General features: G+C 57.8%; 11 protein-coding genes across 11 annotated transcripts; 6 read left to right on the forward strand and 5 right to left on the reverse strand.

Annotated features, from left to right (window-relative positions):
- Window positions 1-48: 48 nt before the first annotated feature.
- Window positions 49-1,366, forward strand: V1518DRAFT_422614 (uncharacterized protein). The gene is made up of 2 exons (XM_066905493.1): window positions 49-1,037; window positions 1,087-1,366. The coding sequence occupies exons 1-2, from the start codon at window positions 269-271 to the stop codon at window positions 1,254-1,256; spliced, it is 939 nt and encodes a 312-aa protein (XP_066757373.1). The 5' UTR covers window positions 49-268; the 3' UTR covers window positions 1,257-1,366.
- A 156-nt stretch (window positions 1,367-1,522) lies between these two features.
- On the forward strand, window positions 1,523-5,123 carry V1518DRAFT_457788 (uncharacterized protein). The gene is made up of 3 exons (XM_066906578.1): window positions 1,523-2,302; window positions 2,351-2,643; window positions 2,690-5,123. The coding sequence occupies exons 1-3, from the start codon at window positions 1,553-1,555 to the stop codon at window positions 4,911-4,913; spliced, it is 3,267 nt and encodes a 1,088-aa protein (XP_066757374.1). The 5' UTR covers window positions 1,523-1,552; the 3' UTR covers window positions 4,914-5,123.
- Window positions 4,943-6,609, reverse strand: V1518DRAFT_422617 (nucleotide-diphospho-sugar transferase). Its single transcript, XM_066905494.1, has one exon. It carries the CDS (start codon window positions 6,558-6,560, stop codon window positions 5,121-5,123), a length of 1,440 nt encoding a protein of 479 aa, XP_066757375.1. The 5' UTR covers window positions 6,561-6,609; the 3' UTR covers window positions 4,943-5,120.
- Window positions 6,610-6,623: 14 nt separating this feature from the next.
- Window positions 6,624-7,482, reverse strand: V1518DRAFT_422619 (NO signaling/Golgi transport ligand-binding domain-containing protein). The gene is made up of 4 exons (XM_066905495.1): window positions 7,406-7,482; window positions 7,153-7,353; window positions 6,904-7,095; window positions 6,624-6,819 (listed from the first exon to the last, which is right to left on the reverse strand). Exons 1-4 carry the CDS (start codon window positions 7,466-7,468, stop codon window positions 6,700-6,702), a joined length of 576 nt encoding a protein of 191 aa, XP_066757376.1. The 5' UTR covers window positions 7,469-7,482; the 3' UTR covers window positions 6,624-6,699.
- A 53-nt stretch (window positions 7,483-7,535) lies between these two features.
- Window positions 7,536-8,730, forward strand: V1518DRAFT_422622 (WD40-repeat-containing domain protein). The gene is made up of 2 exons (XM_066905496.1): window positions 7,536-7,809; window positions 7,858-8,730. The coding sequence occupies exons 1-2, from the start codon at window positions 7,560-7,562 to the stop codon at window positions 8,676-8,678; spliced, it is 1,071 nt and encodes a 356-aa protein (XP_066757377.1). The 5' UTR covers window positions 7,536-7,559; the 3' UTR covers window positions 8,679-8,730.
- V1518DRAFT_422623 (uncharacterized protein) lies at window positions 8,731-9,947 on the forward strand. The gene has a single exon (XM_066905497.1). It carries the CDS (start codon window positions 9,038-9,040, stop codon window positions 9,773-9,775), a length of 738 nt encoding a protein of 245 aa, XP_066757378.1. The 5' UTR covers window positions 8,731-9,037; the 3' UTR covers window positions 9,776-9,947.
- A 133-nt stretch (window positions 9,948-10,080) lies between these two features.
- V1518DRAFT_422625 (PLU-1-like protein-domain-containing protein) lies at window positions 10,081-14,871 on the forward strand. Its single transcript, XM_066905498.1, has 2 exons — window positions 10,081-10,478; window positions 10,524-14,871. Exons 1-2 carry the CDS (start codon window positions 10,104-10,106, stop codon window positions 14,505-14,507), a joined length of 4,359 nt encoding a protein of 1,452 aa, XP_066757379.1. The 5' UTR covers window positions 10,081-10,103; the 3' UTR covers window positions 14,508-14,871.
- A 23-nt stretch (window positions 14,872-14,894) lies between these two features.
- V1518DRAFT_377617 (mitochondrial 37S ribosomal protein uS2m) lies at window positions 14,895-16,307 on the reverse strand (the record flags this gene model as incomplete). Its single annotated transcript, XM_066901582.1, has 1 exon — window positions 14,895-16,307. One exon carries the CDS (start codon window positions 16,305-16,307, stop codon window positions 14,895-14,897), a length of 1,413 nt encoding a protein of 470 aa, XP_066757380.1.
- A 550-nt stretch (window positions 16,308-16,857) lies between these two features.
- On the reverse strand, window positions 16,858-17,198 carry V1518DRAFT_377794 (60S ribosomal protein eL29; the record flags this gene model as incomplete). The annotated part of the gene is made up of 3 exons (XM_066901590.1): window positions 16,858-16,934; window positions 16,993-17,068; window positions 17,145-17,198. The coding sequence occupies 3 exons, from the start codon at window positions 17,196-17,198 to the stop codon at window positions 16,858-16,860; spliced, it is 207 nt and encodes a 68-aa protein (XP_066757381.1).
- A 186-nt stretch (window positions 17,199-17,384) lies between these two features.
- Window positions 17,385-17,994, forward strand: V1518DRAFT_422631 (Rdx family-domain-containing protein). Its single transcript, XM_066905499.1, has 2 exons — window positions 17,385-17,625; window positions 17,681-17,994. Exons 1-2 carry the CDS (start codon window positions 17,394-17,396, stop codon window positions 17,866-17,868), a joined length of 420 nt encoding a protein of 139 aa, XP_066757382.1. The 5' UTR covers window positions 17,385-17,393; the 3' UTR covers window positions 17,869-17,994.
- Window positions 17,995-18,408: 414 nt separating this feature from the next.
- On the reverse strand, window positions 18,409-19,538 carry V1518DRAFT_407524 (Metallo-dependent phosphatase-like protein; the record flags this gene model as incomplete). The annotated part of the gene is made up of 3 exons (XM_066902002.1): window positions 18,409-18,962; window positions 19,018-19,309; window positions 19,359-19,538. The coding sequence occupies 3 exons, from the start codon at window positions 19,536-19,538 to the stop codon at window positions 18,409-18,411; spliced, it is 1,026 nt and encodes a 341-aa protein (XP_066757383.1).
- Window positions 19,539-20,011: the final 473 nt, after the last annotated feature.

Here is a 20,011-nt window from a genome sequence, read left to right on the forward strand (position 1 = left end):
ACAAACACCTTGAGAAGTCAGCGCCAACTACCCCAGACTTCGAGGTCACTTGTTCACTTCACCATTTACGCCTCCACAGACTGTACAATGAGAGAACCCAGCAGAACGGTATTTACACTATCGCTCTGGGAGACGCGCGTGTGCGGTGTGTTGATATTGGTGCTTTTCTCCTCTGAGTACCTACTAACACTGAGCAGGACGCGTCTACCACCGGTACTCCACTGCCATCTTAGCAACACGTCGCACGAACACCAGCTCCCGGCGCTTCATGTCGACGGCAACTGCTCCACGACCGCAGATACTGCTGCCAGCAGTGGTGCTGTGGAACCCAGCGCGCGCGGACGCACAGGGTACGATGCAGACACGGCACCGGGGCACGGCTGCCGCAGGCACAACTACCGCCGACGCTGCAGGATCGGCCACCAGCGCGGGCGGCAGCGGTAGTGGCGGCGGCGGTGGCAACAGTAACGGCGGAGGAAATAACGATAATATTGCAGATGAGGACAGCGAGAACACGCCAAACACAGTACCGTTCAGCAGTATACGCTACACACACAACTTCGACACGTACAAGATGTTTTGCCAGCTCAAAGCTGCCGGGTTCACGGAGGAGCAGGCGATTGTGATTATGAAGTGCATCCGCGGGTCGTTGTCGCAAGGTCTCGTTCGTGCGCGTGAAACCTATCTCTCCTCTGCCGAGATGCAGAACGAAGCGTACCTGTTCGACGCTGCTGGCAGTGAGCTACGGACGGAGGTGCAGAATAGCCGAAAGGGCCAGCTAAATCTCGCACATGCCGAGATTGCGGCGTTGCAGCGAGAGTATGTCAACCTGAAGGTGCGGTACGAGGAGCAGATTGATGTGATGAAGAACGAGGTCAAGATGGACGTCGACGAGCGCAAGAACGCGTCCAAAATAGACTCGAAGACGCTGCAGCTGCAGATACAGGAGCTGAATAACCGGATCACGATCTCGCTGTCGTCGGGATTAAGGTCGGAGGTCGAGGCACTGCGGTGGCAGACCACGCGGCGAGGATTGAGTATGTGATATGCCTACGCTGGCGCTTTAGGGGTATGCTAACAAGGCAGTTACGATCGGGATCGTCGCGGGACTCATCCTTACCGCACTTTCATTCAGAAACGAGGCTGAGTTGCATGCGAAGGCGGCGGCGACGGCAGCATCAATATCGGCAGGGGAGCCAGTACCGGCGGAGAAGTCGGCGGACTTTGGCGTGGAGGACGTGATCTCGCTGCGGTAGCATGTAGGCCTTTATATGATCCATATCGTATGCTCCACCCTCGCGAAGAGCGCACGCGTCGAGCTTGCGCACCTTCCGTATTGGGCGTTTGCTGGCGCCTGCGTAGCCGGTGTCCCGGGCTGAGAAGTGCGCGCAAGTGTGGCGGATTTGCGCAGTTGCGACGCAAATAAAGCCACTTTGTGTGGATATGCCGCGCCACAGGGTTAGGGCACAACACAACACCACTTCCTGCCGCTTCCCCTTCTTCCTCGCCTTCCCCTCCATCCCCGTCCTTCTCTTAACCCCCCCCCGCCACCATGAACCAGGACTCCTCCCTGGCCACAGCGGCCCAGGGCGCGCTGCCCGGCCAGCCCACCCAGCCGCCCCAACCCCCGCCGCAGAACCAAGGCCAGGCGCAGCAGGGCCCCCCGCAGCAGCAGCAGCAAGGTGCCCCGGCGAACCCCCAGCAGAATACCCAATCGCAGCAGCAGCAAGCCCATGCGCAAGCACAAGTGCAACAACAGGCGCAGAATGCTGTGAATCAGGCTGCGGCAGGGCAGGGCGCGGCCGGCGGACCTGCCTCCGCGCAGCATCACGCCGAGAGTCACCGTTCCGAACAGGTCTTCTTCAACGCGTATATTTACGACTATCTGCTCAAACACAAGCTCACTCAGTCTGCGGCTGTGTTTGCACAGGAGGCTGACGTTAAGATGCACCCCGTGCTTAAAAGCGGCTCTGCCGCAGCGCGTCCGGAGCAGGCCACTGGCGCCTCCGTCGTTTCCTCCGCCGCGGAACTCGGCGTTGACATTAAGCTCGAGAAGGGCCGTGTGAACGGTGATTTCAGTGGCGGCAACTCCGCAAGCGGATCATCTGCGCAGGATCTCGACGTCGACGACGCGGCCAATGCGGCCGCCTCTGCCGGCGCGTCATCCACTACCAAGTCTATCGGCGTCATCGACGCCCCGGAGGGTTTCCTTTTCGAATGGTGGCTTATCTTCTGGGATCTACTTTTTGCGCGCTCCATGAAGCAGTCCTCCACCCCTGCGCAGCAGTTCATCCATTCTCAGGTGAGACTTGCCCCACATCCCCTACTGATCCCTATCTAACACCCGCAGCGCATCCGCCAAGAGCAAGTTATGCGCGCAGCTCAGCTACATCAGCACCAGCAAGTCGCTGCAGCCGCGGCAGGTGGTGCTGCCATCGGTCCTCAAGGCCAGATCATGAATCCCGCAATGGCCGCCGTGGCTGCGGGATATCCACATTCTGCGCTTGGCCGCTACCCCAATGGCATTGGCCACTTCCCTGAGGGCATGTCGGATCTAGATAAGCAGCGCGCTCTGCAGCAGCAGCAGCAGCAGATACAGCTTCGCCAGGGCAACCTCCGCCGGGGAGTCGCCAACTTCACTCCGTATGTACTACAGCGGGTTTGATCTACCACACACTAACCATTGCAGAGCACAATTACAAGCGTTCAAGCAGCAGCAACAGCAGCAGCAACAGCTTATCGTCGCGCAGCAGCACCTGCAACAACAGCAGCAGCAACAGGCCCAGCACCAGCAGCAACAGGCCCAGCCGCAACAATCACAGCCACAGCCCGGCGTCGCACACCAGGCTGCGGCATCCGAGGCCGTCGCACGCTCACCGTCCTCGTCACAGTCTGCATCGCCGTCAAAACGCCAGCGCCTCTCGCCGGACGGCGCGTACTCGCAGGTCACGCCCGGCCGTTTCGTGGGCGCGGGTGGCCAGCAAGCAGCCTCCGCACAGGCCGCGCAGCAGCAGATGCTTCTCAACACGGGAATGAACCCCAATCAAGTCGGCCAGTTTGCGTCACAGCAGATGCTCAAGCAACAATTGCACCAGCAACAGCAACAACAGCAAGCCCAACTACAGCAGGCGCATCAACAAGGCGCGCACGTTGGTCAACAAGGTGCGGGTGCTGGTGCGCACTCGCTTGGAGTCAACCCGCAATTGAGCCAGTACACAAACAGTATGCTAAACAACCAGCGCGCGGCGATGATGAGCAAGACAGGATCGTTGCAGCCGGGGGCGCAGCATCTTGGCGGCGGATCACCGATGATTGCACACTCGTCGGCCGACCCCGCACAAGCAATGTTTGTGTCTGATCAGTATGGCCAGACCCCAGTCGGCGCGGCGCAGTTGCGCATGCAAGCTGGTGGGGCCGCGGCACAATCTGTGGGCGGCAATACGAACGCCCTGCAAGACTACCAGATGCAGTTGATGCTACTCGAGGAACAGAACAAGAAGCGCCTGATGATCACGCGCCAGGAACAGCAAGACGCGGTGATCAAACAGAACCGACCTCCCGGCGTGGTGCCCCCCGGTCCTGGCATGCACTCGCAGCAGAGCTCACAGGGCCAGAACCCAGAAATGACGTCGTTCTCTGCGATGTCGCCACAACAAGCGCGCCACGCACCGTCCCCACAGCCAAACATGGACATGGCGAAACGGATGACCCCGAAAATTGCAAGCCAGGTTCTCGCGAACGCGGCGTCACCGATGTCAGAGAATAACCCACAGCAAGGCAATGCACAGCAAGCGGGATCACGCACGGCGTCGCCGAATCTGGGAAACTATGGCGCGCCAATCGAGCAGTTGAATGTGATGGGTAATCAGGTTATGATGCGTGGCATGCAACCAGGACATCAGGCTGCGTTTACTGCGCATATGATGGAGCAGGGACGTCAGCAAGGCGGCGCGCGGCAGCAACAGGTGCAGGTTCAGCAGCAGCAGGTACAGCAGCAACAGCAACAGCAGCAACAAGTGCAACAGCAACAACAGCAGCAGCCAAACGGGGGCCTGATTTGGACGTCGCAGCAAATGAACGGGATAGGCCAATCTGGCAACGGACAGAACATTCAAGGCCCAACCTCGCAACCGCGGGGACCGCAGCAACAGCAACAGATGCCGCCACCACAAGCGCTGCCGCCGAATGCTCCGCGCACGTCGTCGTCGCCATCTCTTGCTAATGCACCAATCACGGCGCCGACGCCACCCGCTTCGTCTAAACTTGCGGCCAAGAGTAAGAAGGAACCACGCGAGCCGAAAAAGCGCACAAAGAAGCAACAAGCAGCAGCCAACGCGGCAGCCGCCGCCGCAGCGGCAGCAGCAGCAGCAGCGTCGACGAACCCGGTTACGCCCTCCGCGACGCCGGGTGGACAGACGTCGGAGCCGCCGACGCCGACGACGCCGCTCACGCCACAGCACGCAAATTCGTTTTCCAACGGGAATAATGGAATGACAGGCATGCCTACTGGTAACGCGAACGCACATTTATTGATGAAGGCCACTACACTCGCCGCATCGCAGAGCGTTGCAAATAGCGTGCCGCCGTCTGTCGGTGCTTCTAGCGGCGCAGCGCCGCAGCCCACGCCCACGACTGCGACCACATCAACGACAACCTCGACTGCGTCGACCACCGCGACTACAGCAAGCGGGGTGTTACAATCCGGCGACGCATCGGGAAGCTCGTACATTGATTCCGACGCGCCATCGTTCTTGATGGACATGGCCAATGGAGCAGGCGGGACTATGGAAGATCTGGACTTCGATTTCACCACGTTTTTGAATACTGATGAGGTCGCGCCTTCTGGAATGAATTTCGACGGTAGCGGCGCGTTCGGGTGGAATGATAGCGTTGAGGCAACGGGGGAGGTGTAGATATATGCGAGTGAGGGTGAGGGGTTAGGGTGATGAGGAAGAATGTATAATAAAGCGCAAGAGTAAAAGCGTGTGTGAAATTATTGGTGTTTGGTGTTGGGATTTCTTATCTGATTTTGTATACGATACACTTGACGCGTTTGTGTTTGTTATTTCACCGAGAGATTTTCTAAGTTACTAGCGAATATGAAAGAGACATGAAATCGTCTAGAGCGTGAGAAGACATGTGTCGGAGAAGTGCTTGCCTTTGGCAGCATCGAGGCCTTCGCCGGCGTAGGAGATGAGGGGAGGAACTTCCACGCCGAGCACGTCGTCGTCGAAACTCGCGCCGGCGGCGAGTAACCACCGCTTTCCCTGACGCAATAAATCCGCGCGGGAAGAATCCGCGTCGTCTTCGCCGACAGTCCCAGCTTTGTTTTTGAGTGGTGAGAACTCGTCCTCGCGCCGGACCTCAAGGTTTGCGAATTCAGACATTTGGAGCTGCGGGAAGCAATCGAAGATGAATTGTTCGAGTTTGATGCCGTTGGGGGATGCGGGAGCGATGCGTGTGCCGGTAGTGAGGTCTGTGCAAGGTATTTTCTTGCGGGCGACGTGGTATGGGAGGTATGATTCAGGCCATTCCGGGATATCGGCTAGGTAGGAAGTGGAGTAGTAATGATTCACGATGTTGGCAGTGCGGAGCGCGAGTTCGCCGTCCTCGGCACGAGCGGCAGCCATTTCCGTCGAGATTTCGGAGTACTCGATTACCGCGGGCCGCTTGTTCTTTGACACGATCAGACCAACACTCTCCTCTGGGGCGCGTTTGGGCACGGACTTGGTAGCCACCGCAACGCCACGGGAGGACGCGAAGCCGAGAAAAACGGGGTCGGCTAGGCGCGCGAGGCAGTTATCCACGCAGTATGCATGGACATGTTTAACGCCGCGAGCGGCCATGTCGGCTAGGACGTGTTGCTGTACAAGCGCGCGGTAGATACCGCCGTTGCCGTCTGGTGCCACAGCGACGGAGGAGGGCGTGTCGAGCATGATCTTTCCAGAGTTGTCGATGCATGGAAGAACGCCTTGTTCGAAGAAGATCACATCGGAGGGTGCAAGACCGAAGTAACGGTTTTTGGAGAAGAATGCTTCAGTCGGTGCGCGCGTCGGGCCGGAGGTCATGATGTACCATGGAATCACTACTTTCGTCACGCCGGTAGTATCTTGAACAAGCCTCTGCAGTCCTAGAATGCGGTGCGCTTGGAGTTCAAAGAGTGACGCATGTGAGGGGAGACCGATGTCGAAGCACCCCTTTGGATCAGCAGATCCAAGACGTGTGCCTTGCCCCCCCGCGAGGAGCACAACGGCCACAGAGTTCTGGGCGAGCAGGGTGATCCCTGCGTCGTACCACTTCGCGATATCGGCTGATGAGGCGGTAAGCAAGCTTGCGGTGGCAGCCGAGGGCAGCGGGGTAATTTCCCCGGGGGTCGAGTCTGGGAAGGTGATGGAGGAGAGGACGGAGGAGGCAATGTGGGTAATGCGTGCTGGATCGATGGAGGCGAGTTGAGTGAGGAACGAGGCCTGCTCGGTGGATGTGAGGCTGTCGTAAAAAGTGAATACGTGGTCCTGTCCCGCGGCAGCGTAGGCTGCGCGGAGTTCCTCAAGTGCAGGCATTGTGTGTTGTGTGATGTGGTGGTGGTGAAGAAAGTGGAAGCAGAGGTTGGGGAACACGGAGTATTTACGGCGTACGCGAGTGTGTACGGAAATAGCTTTATTTACATGGCACAAATCGGGAAACACCGCAAAATAGCAATTACTCCTCGCCGACGGGCATTTCGTCCTCAAGTACGCGAATCAGGGTTACTTTCATCTCGGTGGTGTCGTGGCCCCGGAGCACGTCGCTAACGAACTCGGCTTCGACCTGCATCTGGACCTGCGCTAGTTAGCCGTTGCACATACACAACTACGCACCGCAGAATGTGCAACAAAGCAGCGAAATAGAAAGTGGAATAAGTACCATCTCTAAAGCACCTCGCAGCACGCCACAGAGGATGTTGGAATACCACAGCTCATCCACGGCGCGTCGGTCGTCGGGGAGCTCGACGAAATCCGCGAGCGGGTTCTCGTCGAACACGAGACTGAATTGCTTGTTGTCGGGCGACCAGTTGAGAATTGACGGCGTGATGTTTAAAAAGATTTTGAATCCGACCTACGCATATATTAGTGCTGCCTGGAATGTAGATGTGGAAGGGGCATAGGAGTAGACCTTGGAGATGACTTCAGCGGTATCGCGGAAGTTCTTGCACCGCCCGGACCCCGCACGCGCAAGAAAGTCTTCAATAAGGCGGATACCAATATTGTACCCCATCTTGTCGAGCTGCTCGTTGACTTGGACATAGTCGCTGTTGAAGTCCTTGCACAGTTGCGCGACGACCGAGCCGTATGTGAGGGTTACCAGCTCCGCGTTCTGTCTCGTTAGAAAGAATAACAAAGAAGAGTGTGAAAGAGAGAGTACGCACCACCTTCTCGACCTTGGTCTTCCACACGTCCTCGCCGATCTGGCGCGGTGTGCGCGCGGCCATGATGTTGTGTGGGGAATGGCGTTGGTGATCGCGATGGCGTCCACTCCCACCTATTTCACGACCTCACCCTCACCACAACCACCACCTTACAATGGACAAACGCAAAGACGGCACCACGCACGCAGGCGGCCCGCTCAAGCGCCTGCGTCCGGCCCATGAGCTGTCGGTCGCGGTCGTGAATACTTCAGTCGCGGCAGGTCCGCTCATCCAAGCGGTACCGCGCACATCGGGGCTGCAAGCGCCGATTATACAGCTCTCTGGACATGCTGGCGAGGTTTACGCGTGCCGATTCGACGAATCCGGGCAGGTTATTGCGTCCGCATCGCAAGATAGGACTATTTGTGAGAGTTCCACTGTCTACGTGCAAGTTTTATCGCTGACTATTGTAGTGCTGTGGAACACATACGGTGCGAATGAGAACTTTGGCGTGCTCAAAGGGCACAAGAACGCGGTGCTCGACGTCGCATTCTCACGCGACTCACGCACGCTCTACTCCGCCTCTGCCGATGCGACGTTAGGGGCATGGGATGTCGACACCGGCGCCCGGATACGTACGCACACCGGCCACGTCGGTGTGATAAACGCGCTGGATCGCGTACGAAGAGGTCCGGAATTGTTGCTCTCTGGCGGCGATGACGGTACACTTGGGTTATGGGACCCACGGGTTAAGGTTGCCGTGGACTACTTCGAGACGGACTTTCCCGTGCTTGGCGTCGCGTTCGGGGAGTTGGGCGGGAGTCAGGTATTTTCGGCGGGGATAGACCCGGAAATCAAGGTGTGGGACACGCGGCAGCGGGACAGGGTGCTATATACGCTTCCAGGACATACGGATAGTGTCACCTCGTTGGCGGTGTCGAGCGACATGCAGTTTCTGCTCTCGCGGGGGATGGATGGCACCGTGCGCTCATGGGACGTGCGTGCGTTCGCGCCGGAAGACAGGAGCATCGCGATCTACGAGGGGGCGCCAGCGAACGCGGCGGAGCAGGGCTTGATCCGTGCCGATTTCTCGCCGGATGGAACGCGGGTGGTGTCTGGAGCTGCGGATCGCACTGTGGTGGTGTGGGATACCGCTGCGCCGGGGAAAATCGTCTACAAGTTGCCGGGACACGCAGGGAGCGTAAACGATGCGCGGCTGTCACCGAGTGAGGGGAACGTGCTGGTGAGCGCGTCAGTGGACAGAACGCTGTTGCTGGGGGAGTTGGGGGTGTAGCGTAGATAGTAAATAACGGAGGCAGCAACTCCACGAAGTTCACCACCACAATGAGCACGCCCGCGCCAGACGACGACGACGGCGACGACGACGCCGGATGGGCTACCCCGGTCGCGTCGCTGGGGACGAGCACTGCCGCGACGCCACTGGCGACGCCGCTAGAGGGTGAAGTCGTCGTGACAACCGCGGTGCATCCAAATGCCAGCGGCTCGTACGGTTTCTACGACGCCAGCGGCTTCGCCGGTACCGATGCTGTGAACGATGACGACGATGACGACGATTTTGGCGACTTTGCCGACGCACACACGCCAGCTCCACCGACTCCTCCCTCACTACCATCCGCAATCCGTCTGCTCGATATGCCCGACTTTGTTTCCCCCGACACCCTCGACGCCGCCACCGCCGCGATCACGAGCGCTGTATACCCGGGGACGCTCCTCATCGCGGCTACACTGCCTGATCTTGCGGCACTGCCGCCCGTCCACGCGGGTGGAGCGCTGTTCAACAACCCCCGGGGGGCGGCGCAGCTGTGGAGCAAGATCACCGCGCAGACGGAGGACGAGGGCGCATTGGTCGAGTGGCGCACGTCGAAGGTGCGACGGACGTATCTGGTCGCGCTTGGAATGCCTGTCGATCTGGATGAGGTACTCCCCTCCGCACGCGCGCAGGAGCGGTTGGTCATCACTTCCAGAACCAAGAAGGTCGGTGCCACGCCGTCAGCAAGCACAGCACAGCCCTCCGACACGCCAGCACTAAGCACACCCCTCCTCGCGCCGCCCCCGCCGCCGGAATTTGACTACGACCACGCACGCCAACTTGCCCGCGTTTCCGACGCAGCGCTACAGCTCATGACGGAATCCGAACTCAAAGCCCATCTGCGCGCTCTCGAGGACGCAAAGATAGCGGCATCGATTGCACTTGCACATTGGATGGATGCGCGCTCGGCGGCTGCGCAGAATAAGGAGTATTACGAGAGCGTGATTGACTCGTCGATTGAGTATGCGCAGCGGGTGAGGACGCAAACGACAATGTTGGCAGCGGTGCAGCGGGCGGTGGGTGGGGGAGGGAGTGGGAGTACGAATGGGAATGGGCGGTAGTGGTAGGACGGAATGTATATTGTATGAATGCGAAGGGAAGAAGAAATGAGAAGAGTTGTGCCGCCTTCCTCATTGGGAAATGCACCATGCGAGCGCACCACGCGTGCGCACCGCATCCAAATGATCCCGCACTGCTTCTGCAGTCTACCACAGTGTAGAATAACCCAATTGCCATAGTTTTATACGTTTTTGCGTAAACTTGCTCATGCCTTGCTCGACATGGGTGCTTCGCCGACCTCGGCCTTCCCGAAGAGGCAGGCTCAGCCCACGTCGCCGCCGCGCACTTCATCGCCTTCACCACCTCCGCTTCCACCTTCACGCCCACGCAATGGCACCGGACTACGCAGATTACACCCACGCGCTGCACTCCCACGCGCACGCCACGGCCGCAGTGCCGATACCGACTCCACTCACAGCGCATGGCGTGCCCTCCGTTACTGCCCGTCCCCGCCCCCGCGCCGCCCGCCTCGACATGCGCTCCGTTCCCGCGCGCCTCGACCGTGACCATAAATCCACTGCTGCCAGGGAAGGGGCGAGCAGGGCGCTGCCGTTGACCGAGGCACCGACCTATAAGCCGACCATCGAGGAGTTCGCCGACCCGTTTACGTATATAGCTGCCATTGCGCCAGAGGCGAGGGAGTATGGAATCGTCAAGATCATTCCGCCGGACTCGTGGCGGCCACAGTTTGCCCTCGATACTGAGGTAGGTATTCACCCGGTATACTTACATGCGTCGCTAACCCTACAGCGCTTCTGGTTCCGCTCGCGCCGGCAGGAGCTCAATGCCATGGAGGGCGGCTCCCGCACCGCGCTCAACTTCCTCGACCAACTCCACAAATTCCATAAGCAGCGTGGCGTGGTACTCAATCGTCTTCCCTCCGTGGACCGTCGTCCCCTTGACCTTTACCACCTCAAAAAGGCCGTTGACATGCGCGCTGGCTTCGATTCGGTCTGCAAGAAGAAGCAGTGGGCCGAGATCGGTCGCGAGCTTGGGTACCACGGCAAAATTATGACCTCGCTTTCGACGTCTCTTAAAGCTGCGTATCAGAAGTACGTCATGCCGTACGAGTTATATCTCCGCAGCGCGAAACCCATCGTGCAGCAGCAGCTCCAGGACGAGCAGGGCGGTCCGTTCACGCCACTTGTCCGCGCGCGCACCGTCTCCGCAGATTCCGTCGACGGCTCTGCCACGCCGAAGCGTGGGCTGTCTACCGAAGCCGATACATCCGTCTCACCTTCACCCAAACGCATCAAGCCCGAAGACCCGCCAACGGTAGCAGGATCTAATATGCTCCTTCACCGCCCTTCCGGCTCCGTTAAGCGCATGTCGTCCCGCACGAATCACACCCCGGGTGAGAACTGCGAGGTGTGTGGCCGCGGCGACAGCGCAGAGAGCATGTTGCTTTGCGACGGATGCGACGCGGGATATCACATGGCCTGTCTCAAGCCGTCGTTGAAGACACTGCCCGACTACGACTGGTACTGCGACAAGTGCCTCGTTGGGACGGGCGAGTACGGATTCGAAGACGGCGGTATATACAATCTCCGCCAGTTCCAAGAAAAAGCACGGAATTTCAAGGAGCGGTATTTTATGCAAAAGGGAATAGCACCCGGACAAGCCACCGAACGAGATGTGGAGGCCGAGTTTTGGCGGCTCGTGGAGGATTTGGATTCGACAGTCGAGGTTGAGTACGGTGCAGACATCCATTCCACAATCCACGGCTCGGGCTTCCCCACAATTGAACGCGACCCCCTCGACCCCTACGCCGCTGATCCGTGGAACCTCAACATCATGCCTCTGCATGAGAAATCTCTACTGCGGCACATCAAGACCGACGTCTCAGGAATGACGGTCCCATGGCTTTACGTCGGCATGGTGTTCTCCACATTCTGCTGGCACTCCGAGGACCATAATACCTACTCCATCAACTACCAGCACTTTGGCGAGACCAAGACATGGTACGGCATCCCGGGCGCCGACGCCGACAAGTTCGAGGACGCAATGCGGCGTGCTGTCCCTGAGCTGTTCGAGCAACAACCTGATCTGCTCTTCCAGCTTGTTACAATGCTAAGTCCGAAGCGGCTAATCGAGGAAAACGTGCGGTGCCACGTCATCGACCAGCGCCCTGGCGAATTTGTCGTTACATTCCCGCAAGCCTACCACGCGGGGTTCAACCACGGTTTTAACTTCAACGAGGCAGTAAATTTCGCACCTGCGGACTGGGAACCGTTCGGCCGCGCTGGCGTCGAGGCATACCAGGACTACCGCAAGCTTCCAGTCTTTTCCCACGACGAATTACTGCTCACTGCCGCTGCGCGGGATACCTCAATCGAAACTGCATTCTGGCTCGGGCCCGCGCTCAAGATCATGGAAGACCAAGAACTCATGATGCGCGCGCATATACGCCAATTATTCCCCCACATAACCGAGGAATACGCGCCGCAGGATTTACCCGAAGGAGACATGCAATGCGCGTACTGCAATGCATATTGCTATCTCTCGCAAATCAGATGCCCCTGCACCAAGAACGTGGTGTGTCTTAACCACTATGACGAGTTATGCGAGTGCGATCGCACCACACGCGTACTCCGTACAAAGATGTCGGAAACTGAATTAGACACAATCGTCACCCGCGTGAACGAACGTGCGCATGTGCCGCATATGTGGTTGGAAAAATATACCGCGTTGACAACGGGGGATGAGAAGCCGACGTTCAAAGCGTTGAGATCGTTGTTGACGGAAGCAGAAAAAATTCAATACCCGATCCCGCAGGTTGAGGAACTGCGACGAGTTGTCGCGGCGGGTAATGAGTGGATCGAGGACGTGCAAAAGATTCTCGCGCGGAAGCATCAACAACGACGACGTGCGGAGCGGCCGTTAACCACAACGGCAGCGCGGCCAACAGCTTCTCGTCGTACCAGCGCGCGTGCGTCGTCAGTCGCTAGCGACGCTGCGACGATGGCGTCTGAAGAGCCGGTCCGCAAACCTGAATACCTCGACGATCTCCTGCTTCGCGTGCAAGCGTTACCGTTTACAACCGCCGAAGTCGACGCACTGGAAGAACGGCGCGACGAGATTCGCGATTTTGAAAAGCATGCTACCGCCGCGCTTGCCGATGGCGCGTCGGTAAATCGAGACATGCTTGTGGGTTTGATAGAGCAAGGGTATAGTCTGAACGTTGAGATACCGCAGATAGAAGGGTTGGAATTACGGCTTGCGCAATTGACATGGAAGAAACAAGTGACGGATGCAATGAAGGCGTATATGTACCTCACCGAGGTCGACGCTATGCTTCACGAAGGAGCTGAACTCGGTTTCAATGCACAGGATACTCTTTTCGCAGCGCTTACACGAAAGAAGGAACTCGGTGATCAATGGGAACGCGACGTGAGCGAGGGAATAACCGCCGGCGTCCCGGATCTAAACATGCTTGAAGACAAGTACGACGACGCGGCGACGGTCTCGGTTACCAAACATGTGTACGAAGCGCTGGAGCAGTTTTTGATTCAAAACAAAGAACTCACCGAGGCAGTGGACTCATTTTTTGCTCGCGCCGAGACAGCGGAGTTAACACAGCGCGCACGGTATAAGGAGGTGCGGCAGGTATTGGATAAGTTGCATAACGCTGAGAGCGGGGTTGCCATTGAAGGGACAAAGGTACTGGCGCTTGAACGCATGGCGCGGAAGGTCGAGGAATGGTTACATCAAGGCCGCAAGATATTCCACAAAGTGAACGCTGGGCTGCATGTTCTCACGACGCATCTCGAGGCGGTTGAACAACGCGACCGCATGTGTTTTTTGTTGGACGATAGGCCATCCCCCGGCGCAACAACGGACGAGGAAAACAAGAAGGAGATCTTCTGCATTTGCAGGTTACCCGAGTCTGGACTCATGATCGAGTGCGAAACATGCCACGAGTGGTATCATAACCGATGCCTAAAGATCCCGCGAGGGGCGTTGAAGCAGGCAGAGTTTTATCTGTGCCCAATATGCGATCCAGAGCACGCACGTATACACCGGGACTCACACCGCGCTACACTTGCCGAGCTACAACAATGGCTTGCATCCGCCACATCCAACACACCACTTCCGCTCTACCCGGACGAACTCGGCGTACTTACCCGCATCGTGGAGTGTGCCACCAAATTCGAACGGTTCGTCAACTCAATCACCCTCGCGACGGCTGGAAAAGTGCAGCAGGCGGCAGGAGTGGACGGGTTATCAGAGGAAGATGTATACGTGCTCAAGTTTTATCTAAGGAAGTTGGAAGGCGCGGAGGTAGTGTTACCGCCGCAAACGGAATTTTTGAAGGCGACAGTCGCGGAGGTGGCGAGGAGACGGACTGGGAAGGAAGTGGTTATGGTTGCGGATGATGAAGAGATGGTGAATGTGCCAGTGGCGGAGGAGGCTGCACCGGCGAAGGGGGAAGCCGCATCCCCGGCTGCAACACCATCGTCGCCAGCAACAGCGCTAGTACCAGTACCACCACCAGCACCGTCGCCGCTGCCAGCAGTACCGTCAATACCCGCATCAAGCGCGTCGTCATTCATGTTTAAGAGCTTACTCACAACAACCGGCACGCTCGATGAGAACCAGCTACAACAACAGGAACGAGAGCGGCAAAGGTTGCGACAGGCTGAGATTTCGCAGCTGCGACGACCGTCTAGCGGCGCTGGTAGCGATGGCGTGGGTGGTGCGGGCGAGGGGAGTAGTGAGGTTGTGATACCGTAATAATGCCGTTGTTACGGCGTTGTTGCGGGAGTGAGCGAGTGACAGTGCGAAGAAACCCGTGGCGGGAATGTGCAAGCGAGAGTGTGTGGGAAAATGGATGACGGAGAGGAAACAGGGTCGAAGGGATGGTAATGGCGCATGTATGAATTGTCCCCGTTTTGTACTATTGTTGTTTGGGTGTGCTTTGTTTTATATACTTGGCGAGCGGAGGGAATGGTACTTTGAATATGCACCCTATGCGCTCACGACGCGTCTCATCAATGCGCAATGTGTCTTCGCTTAGCCGTGAACTCGTGTGAATGTGATGAGTACGTTGTAATGCAAGTGCCATATTTAACTACTATACTTATATACAGTCCCACCCTCTTCTTCACCTCTCTCTCCATCTCACGCCGCTACCGTCTCCTGCACCTTGGCGCGCACAATAGGCATTCCATATACTTTAGCCCTTCTCTTCACGCCCCTCTCCGCCGCACGGGAGAAGATGCCCGCAACCAACTCCACCGTGCGCAGCGAGTCGTCATTTGCAGGGACGGGGTAGGTTACACTCCACGGATCGCAATCTGTGTCGACGATACCGATTGTCGGGATGCGCATCTGGCGGCATTCGTTTAGGGCCGGTTTGTTTTCTAGGGGATTCAAGACCACGACGAGATCAGGCCGGACGAGGACGGAAGACGTTGATGCGTCATTCGCAGTGTCGGAGCGTGAGGAAGTTGGGGCGTCGGCGTCATCAGAGTCCGCGGCGGTGAGTAAACTCATTGTCTCGGAGTGATCGAGAAGTATTTTACCAGCCATATCCGCGACGGCAACAGGATGTGCCGCCAACACGGTGCCAGCATTGGTTAAAGTGCCGGGCACCCAACGTCTCACAACCGCATATGCGCTGGCGCGTCTGGCAACAGCATGAACGAGTACATCTTGTCCCGGTCGCGTGCCCACAAACACCACCACACCGCCGCGATATGCAACCGTTTCCAGCACCTTACATGCACGCCGCAGCAATGGCACTGTCTTCTCCAAATCGATAATGGACACCTTATCCAACGACCCGCCGCCGGAAGGACCCTTGCGGTTCCACGTACCACCACCAGAATCAGCGGTGCCATAGATCCATGCGAGGTTGCCGCGGTGTAAACGCTGCGGATTATGTCCCAAGTGCGCACCGGCAGCTGTTAACATCGCGACAGTCGCCTGCGCTGCGTCGGGGGGACTAACTAATGCCCGACGCGGACGATACGCAGTGGTGCTCTGTACGGATCCCAAGCCACCTGACACCCGCGCGTGCTGTAAACGGCGGAGATATAACTCATGTAGAGTATACGGCTCGTCTGGCGCGGATGGTGCGGTGGTATACAACGCCGCGTCGGCAGCAGCCTTACTCACAGCCCCTGCCGCAGCCGCTTCATCGCCCTTCTTCTTCTCTTCGGCCGCCGCAATCCGCGCCCGCGCGTCTGCGACGCTGGCAGCGGTATCCATCTCTCGCGCGTACAACCGCGCAAGCTCAGTTCGCACGACAGTGTCCACATCCGCACTCTCTCGGACAAGCTGGGACCGCAATCCCTCCCGCGCAGCGGCGCTTGCGGAAGAATCGTAGCTGCGTGCGCTTTTGGCGTGGTCTGAGCGAATAAGTGCTTCCGCTCGTGCGTTCGCGGCGTGTTCGCGCTCGCGATAGACATGCGCGAGGTCGGCCGTGTCTAGAGGCTTCGTTGCCGTCGCGCTTGCAAAAATCTGTTGCGACGCGGCACGGGCGGTAGATGAGTTTGTGTGTATATTTGCAAACGCCGGGGAATCCTCCATGCCAACGTCTGTGTCGTCGAAAATCGCAGCGCTCAGCGGATCGCCTTTGTAGTTTGGTGTGGTTGTCGGGGAGTTGGACGGAGCCCCACGAGGCGGTTTCGAGGCGTAGTTTCGGCATCGCAGGTGCGTCTGCGCGCGCGGCGCAAGACGACGGAGCGCGCGCGAGAGCATTGTGTGTGAGACGGGAGGACGTGGGGTGAGAGTTAGGATGGCAAGTCGGAGGAGCACGATATTTTTTGAGGCGAGTTCGAAGATTCGTGAGCACGTGATGTTTGGCAGCCCCGGAATATACATCTTTCTATGCCACAAGGTGTGGGGTATGCTACATAGAAGTATTTAGAACTACAATGCTGTGCCTTAGAGTCAATCACGTATGTGGACATGCTTAGCCTTGTAAGATCTACCCCAGTACCCACGGCACGCAAAGCTAGCAGATGAAAACCTTTATATTACAGACGAGAAATGTGATCACACAAAAAACCATCTCTGCACAATCGCATCCCGTCGTCGTCCCATTGCCTTATTCTTTTGCTTTGCTTGCGGCAGGTTCTTACTCCTCTGCAAGACCCTCCTTCAGCTCATCCTTGATGGCCTTGAGCGCCTTCGCGGTGCCATGCAGAGCGTGTCCTAGGATTGTCAACACGTCTCCACAAATTAAATGAATCAACGTCAAAAGAAAACATACTGTGGTTGCGACGGAACTTGGGGTCAACACCCTTGAGCGAAGGGTACCGCGACGTCTTTGGCTTCTTGATACCGTTCTGTTTGATGAAGTTAATCCCTGCCCGCTCCAGCCTCAAATCCCCTCTCCCCTTCTCTCATAAAGCGGGAACATACACGGTGCGCCTTCCGGATCTGGTTGTGGTTTGTGTGGTTCTTGGACTTGGACATTGCGTCGGTTGTTGCTGCTACTGTGGAGACGGTGAACTGCGAGGAGAAGCCAACTACTCGACACGACGACGCCGCGCATTGCGCCGCAGCACGTGACTGCGTGACTGCGTTTAACCCTACCTTAAACCCTAGCTCCCGGTAGGCTGCTTCCACCGTCGCGAACATCACCACTCTGGCACCCCGCAACCCCGTAATATGGCCAGCGTACGTACACCGCGCGTCTCGATCGAGTTCTGCACCGCGTGCAAATGGAATCTTCGTGCCGCCTGGCTCGCACAGGAGCTCCTCTCTACTTTTGGATCAGCGCTGGGCGAGGTTGCGATGGCACCCGCGCCTGTGGCCGGCACTTTCACCATCACTGTTCTCCTCGCCACCAATAGCACGCCTGTGGTGGTCTGGGATCGGCATGCCAACGGCGGGTTTCCTGGTATACCTTACTCTCTTCTACCATATCCCATCTGCTCTCGTAGTAACACGCGTAGACTCAAAAGACCTCAAGCGGCTTGTGCGCGATGTCATCAGTCCTGGGCGCGACCTCGGCCACGTCGATCGACCGCATGGCGCTGCTGTTGCCGAAGCTCCAGCCGAAGCTCAAGCTGAGGCGTCCACTGCTCCAGCCGACAGCACTTGCGTTGACTGCGCGCCGAATGTGTCTGAAAAGCTCTCATGAACAATATATAATGCATAACGACAAACACGGCAAAATACAAAACACGGCTCCTAACTACTTGACTTATTTTACAAAATACACGTACACCCAGGGTTATAGATAGTAATAGTAAATAACGCAGACAAAGAGAGAGAAAACAGTGTTAGAAAAGTGAACACACAACCGCGCGCGTGCAAGACGCTACCCCGCACGAATGCGGGGAAAGGGGAGGGGGTACTCGCCGCCGAATGGCCATATGGGGCAGTCGTGTGTGGCATCAGGGGACATGAACATATGATCATTAGGCGGGGAGAGGAACAACACAATGAAACAAAATAAAGTCGGGACGGGAGAGAGGAAATCGGGGTTGGCAAGAAGGACGGCGGACGATCGTGATGGTGAAGGGAGTGGAAGGTACGCCGCGGCGTTGTCATGCGAGACGTGTGGCGGATTGTGATGAGGAAAGGACAACGGCGACGGGGGCGTTCTGCGCGGCATTCGTGAAGGAGTGACTTAGTAAAGGGATGAAAGAGGACAGAATCGGAGGAAAGGAGAAGGCGCCTACTTGGGCACCTTCTTCTGCTTGCGCGGCGTGGACCCGCCCATGCCGGCATAGCCGTACTTTGGCTTCTTCTCCGCGGGTTTGAGGATCTGGAACGAGCAGAGTAGGCTCTCGTCCACGGACATCATAGCTCCCGCGTTGTCGAACTCGCCGCAGTAGTTTGGCGCGGAGAAGAGTGTAACCAGCTGACGCTTCGAAAAGAACTCGTATCCGTCCTCGACCACCTGGTGCGCGCGACAAATCAGATCCATGTCGTGTTTCTGCAAGAAACGTGAGACTACGTCCGGCCCGAAGGTAAACGACACACCACGGTCGTTTTCGCTCCACCCTGTGATATCCTTGTCGGGATCTGACCACAACAGATCGCACAGCAAGCCCGAGTCCGGGATGTCAGTCGGCCGCATGATCCGCCGGATCTGCTCCATGTTGTTCAGGTCCGGCGACAATCCGCCGTGCATCGTGAAGATCTTCTCGTCAATAATGGCCGCGATAGGCAGGCAGTTGAAGCAGTCGGTAAACGTCTTCCACAGCTTGATGTTGTATCTGCGCTTGCCTGCATACAGTTAGCATGCGATCGATGCTCCAAGGGGGGGGGGGGTGGAACATACACTCATCGTAGAAGCCGTAGATGCGGTTAATGGACGCGCACTCGTGGTTGCCGCGCAGGATGAAGAAGTTTTCGGGGAACTTAATCTTGTACGCGAGCAGCAAGCAGATAGTCTCTAGCGACTGCTTACCCCGGTCGACGTAGTCGCCGAGGAAGAGGTAGTTTGCCTCGGGTGGGAACCCGCCATACTCAAAGAGACGCAGGAGGTCGTAGTACTGGCCGTGGATGTCGCCTAGATGAGAGTTAGGGGTGTGTGCCACGTACGCGATCGGACTAGAACACATACCGCAAATCTGCGGAGTTAGCATGCGATGACAAATACACGCGGCTGTGAATGCGTACCTTAATGGGGGCCTCGAGCTCGAGGAGAATCGGCTGCTGGATAAAGATCTCGCGCGCACGGGTGCAGAGGTACTTGATTTCGGTCTCGAGGAGCTGGACGTGGGCACCGGGACGGGAGCCGCGGACCTCGAGGAGCCGGTCGACGATGGAGTCGAGGTCGATCTCTGCGGAGTCAGCCATGGCGGGTGGCGGCGGAGCGGGGAGGTGATAGTGGGGGTGGAGAGGAGGAAGTGGTGAAGATGTGAGCGGAGTGGCGGCGCAGGAGACACGAATAAACGACCAATAAGAGGCGCGGGTCCTGTGCGCGCGAAAGTGCACTCAGAAGAACGCGAACACAACGCGATTTTGCGGGAAGAAATCCGCAGCAAGTCAGCGCAGCCCGCCAGGGCTAGGGCTGCGGTTGGCGCTGTTGACGCCGTGCCGCTTTCGGCCCTCTTCTCTGCTATTCCTGTCCTATCTGGGCTACTGTGTTCGTACTCTGCTTCTTCTCCTCTCTCTTCTTCTACTTTCCCTTCCTTCTGTTCCCTCCAGTTTGCTCGTGCTGCGGCCGCTTCTTGTGACCTCCGCAGCACACCTCGTCACAGCCTCACCGCGCCACAAGCAGCCGCACCGCCACACACCGCCACACACGCCACGCTCTCGCCCGGCGACCG

The sequence above is a fragment of the Limtongia smithiae genome (genome assembly GCF_038497785.1).
Source record: "Limtongia smithiae strain NRRL Y-17922 unplaced genomic scaffold V1518scaffold_14, whole genome shotgun sequence".
Lineage (NCBI taxonomy): Eukaryota > Fungi > Ascomycota > Lipomycetes > Lipomycetales > Lipomycetaceae > Limtongia > Limtongia smithiae.

Excerpts from the sequence above, each read along its gene's own strand:
- V1518DRAFT_422614 (XM_066905493.1), top strand. The coding sequence starts at position 269 with ATGTCGACGGCAACTGCTCCACGACCGCAGATACTGCTGCCAGCAGTG. Across the intron at positions 1,038-1,086 it reads GACCACGCGGCGAGGATTGA|TTACGATCGGGATCGTCGCG; the intron begins GTATGTGATATG and ends CTAACAAGGCAG.
- V1518DRAFT_457788 (XM_066906578.1), top strand. The coding sequence starts at position 1,553 with ATGAACCAGGACTCCTCCCTGGCCACAGCGGCCCAGGGCGCGCTGCCC. Across the intron at positions 2,303-2,350 it reads AGCAGTTCATCCATTCTCAG|CGCATCCGCCAAGAGCAAGT; the intron begins GTGAGACTTGCC and ends TAACACCCGCAG. Across the intron at positions 2,644-2,689 it reads GGAGTCGCCAACTTCACTCC|AGCACAATTACAAGCGTTCA; the intron begins GTATGTACTACA and ends TAACCATTGCAG.
- V1518DRAFT_422617 (XM_066905494.1), bottom strand. The coding sequence starts at position 6,560 with ATGCCTGCACTTGAGGAACTCCGCGCAGCCTACGCTGCCGCGGGACAG.
- V1518DRAFT_422619 (XM_066905495.1), bottom strand. The coding sequence starts at position 7,468 with ATGGCCGCGCGCACACCGCGCCAGATCGGCGAGGACGTGTGGAAGACC. Across the intron at positions 7,354-7,405 it reads AGACCAAGGTCGAGAAGGTG|AACGCGGAGCTGGTAACCCT; the intron begins GTGCGTACTCTC and ends CTAACGAGACAG. Across the intron at positions 6,820-6,903 it reads TGCGAGGTGCTTTAGAGATG|GTCCAGATGCAGGTCGAAGC; the intron begins GTACTTATTCCA and ends TAACTAGCGCAG.
- V1518DRAFT_422622 (XM_066905496.1), top strand. The coding sequence starts at position 7,560 with ATGGACAAACGCAAAGACGGCACCACGCACGCAGGCGGCCCGCTCAAG. Across the intron at positions 7,810-7,857 it reads ATCGCAAGATAGGACTATTT|TGCTGTGGAACACATACGGT; the intron begins GTGAGAGTTCCA and ends TGACTATTGTAG.
- V1518DRAFT_422623 (XM_066905497.1), top strand. The coding sequence starts at position 9,038 with ATGCCCGACTTTGTTTCCCCCGACACCCTCGACGCCGCCACCGCCGCG.
- V1518DRAFT_422625 (XM_066905498.1), top strand. The coding sequence starts at position 10,104 with ATGGCACCGGACTACGCAGATTACACCCACGCGCTGCACTCCCACGCG. Across the intron at positions 10,479-10,523 it reads AGTTTGCCCTCGATACTGAG|CGCTTCTGGTTCCGCTCGCG; the intron begins GTAGGTATTCAC and ends CTAACCCTACAG.
- V1518DRAFT_422631 (XM_066905499.1), top strand. The coding sequence starts at position 17,394 with ATGGCCAGCGTACGTACACCGCGCGTCTCGATCGAGTTCTGCACCGCG. Across the intron at positions 17,626-17,680 it reads TGCCAACGGCGGGTTTCCTG|ACTCAAAAGACCTCAAGCGG; the intron begins GTATACCTTACT and ends TAACACGCGTAG.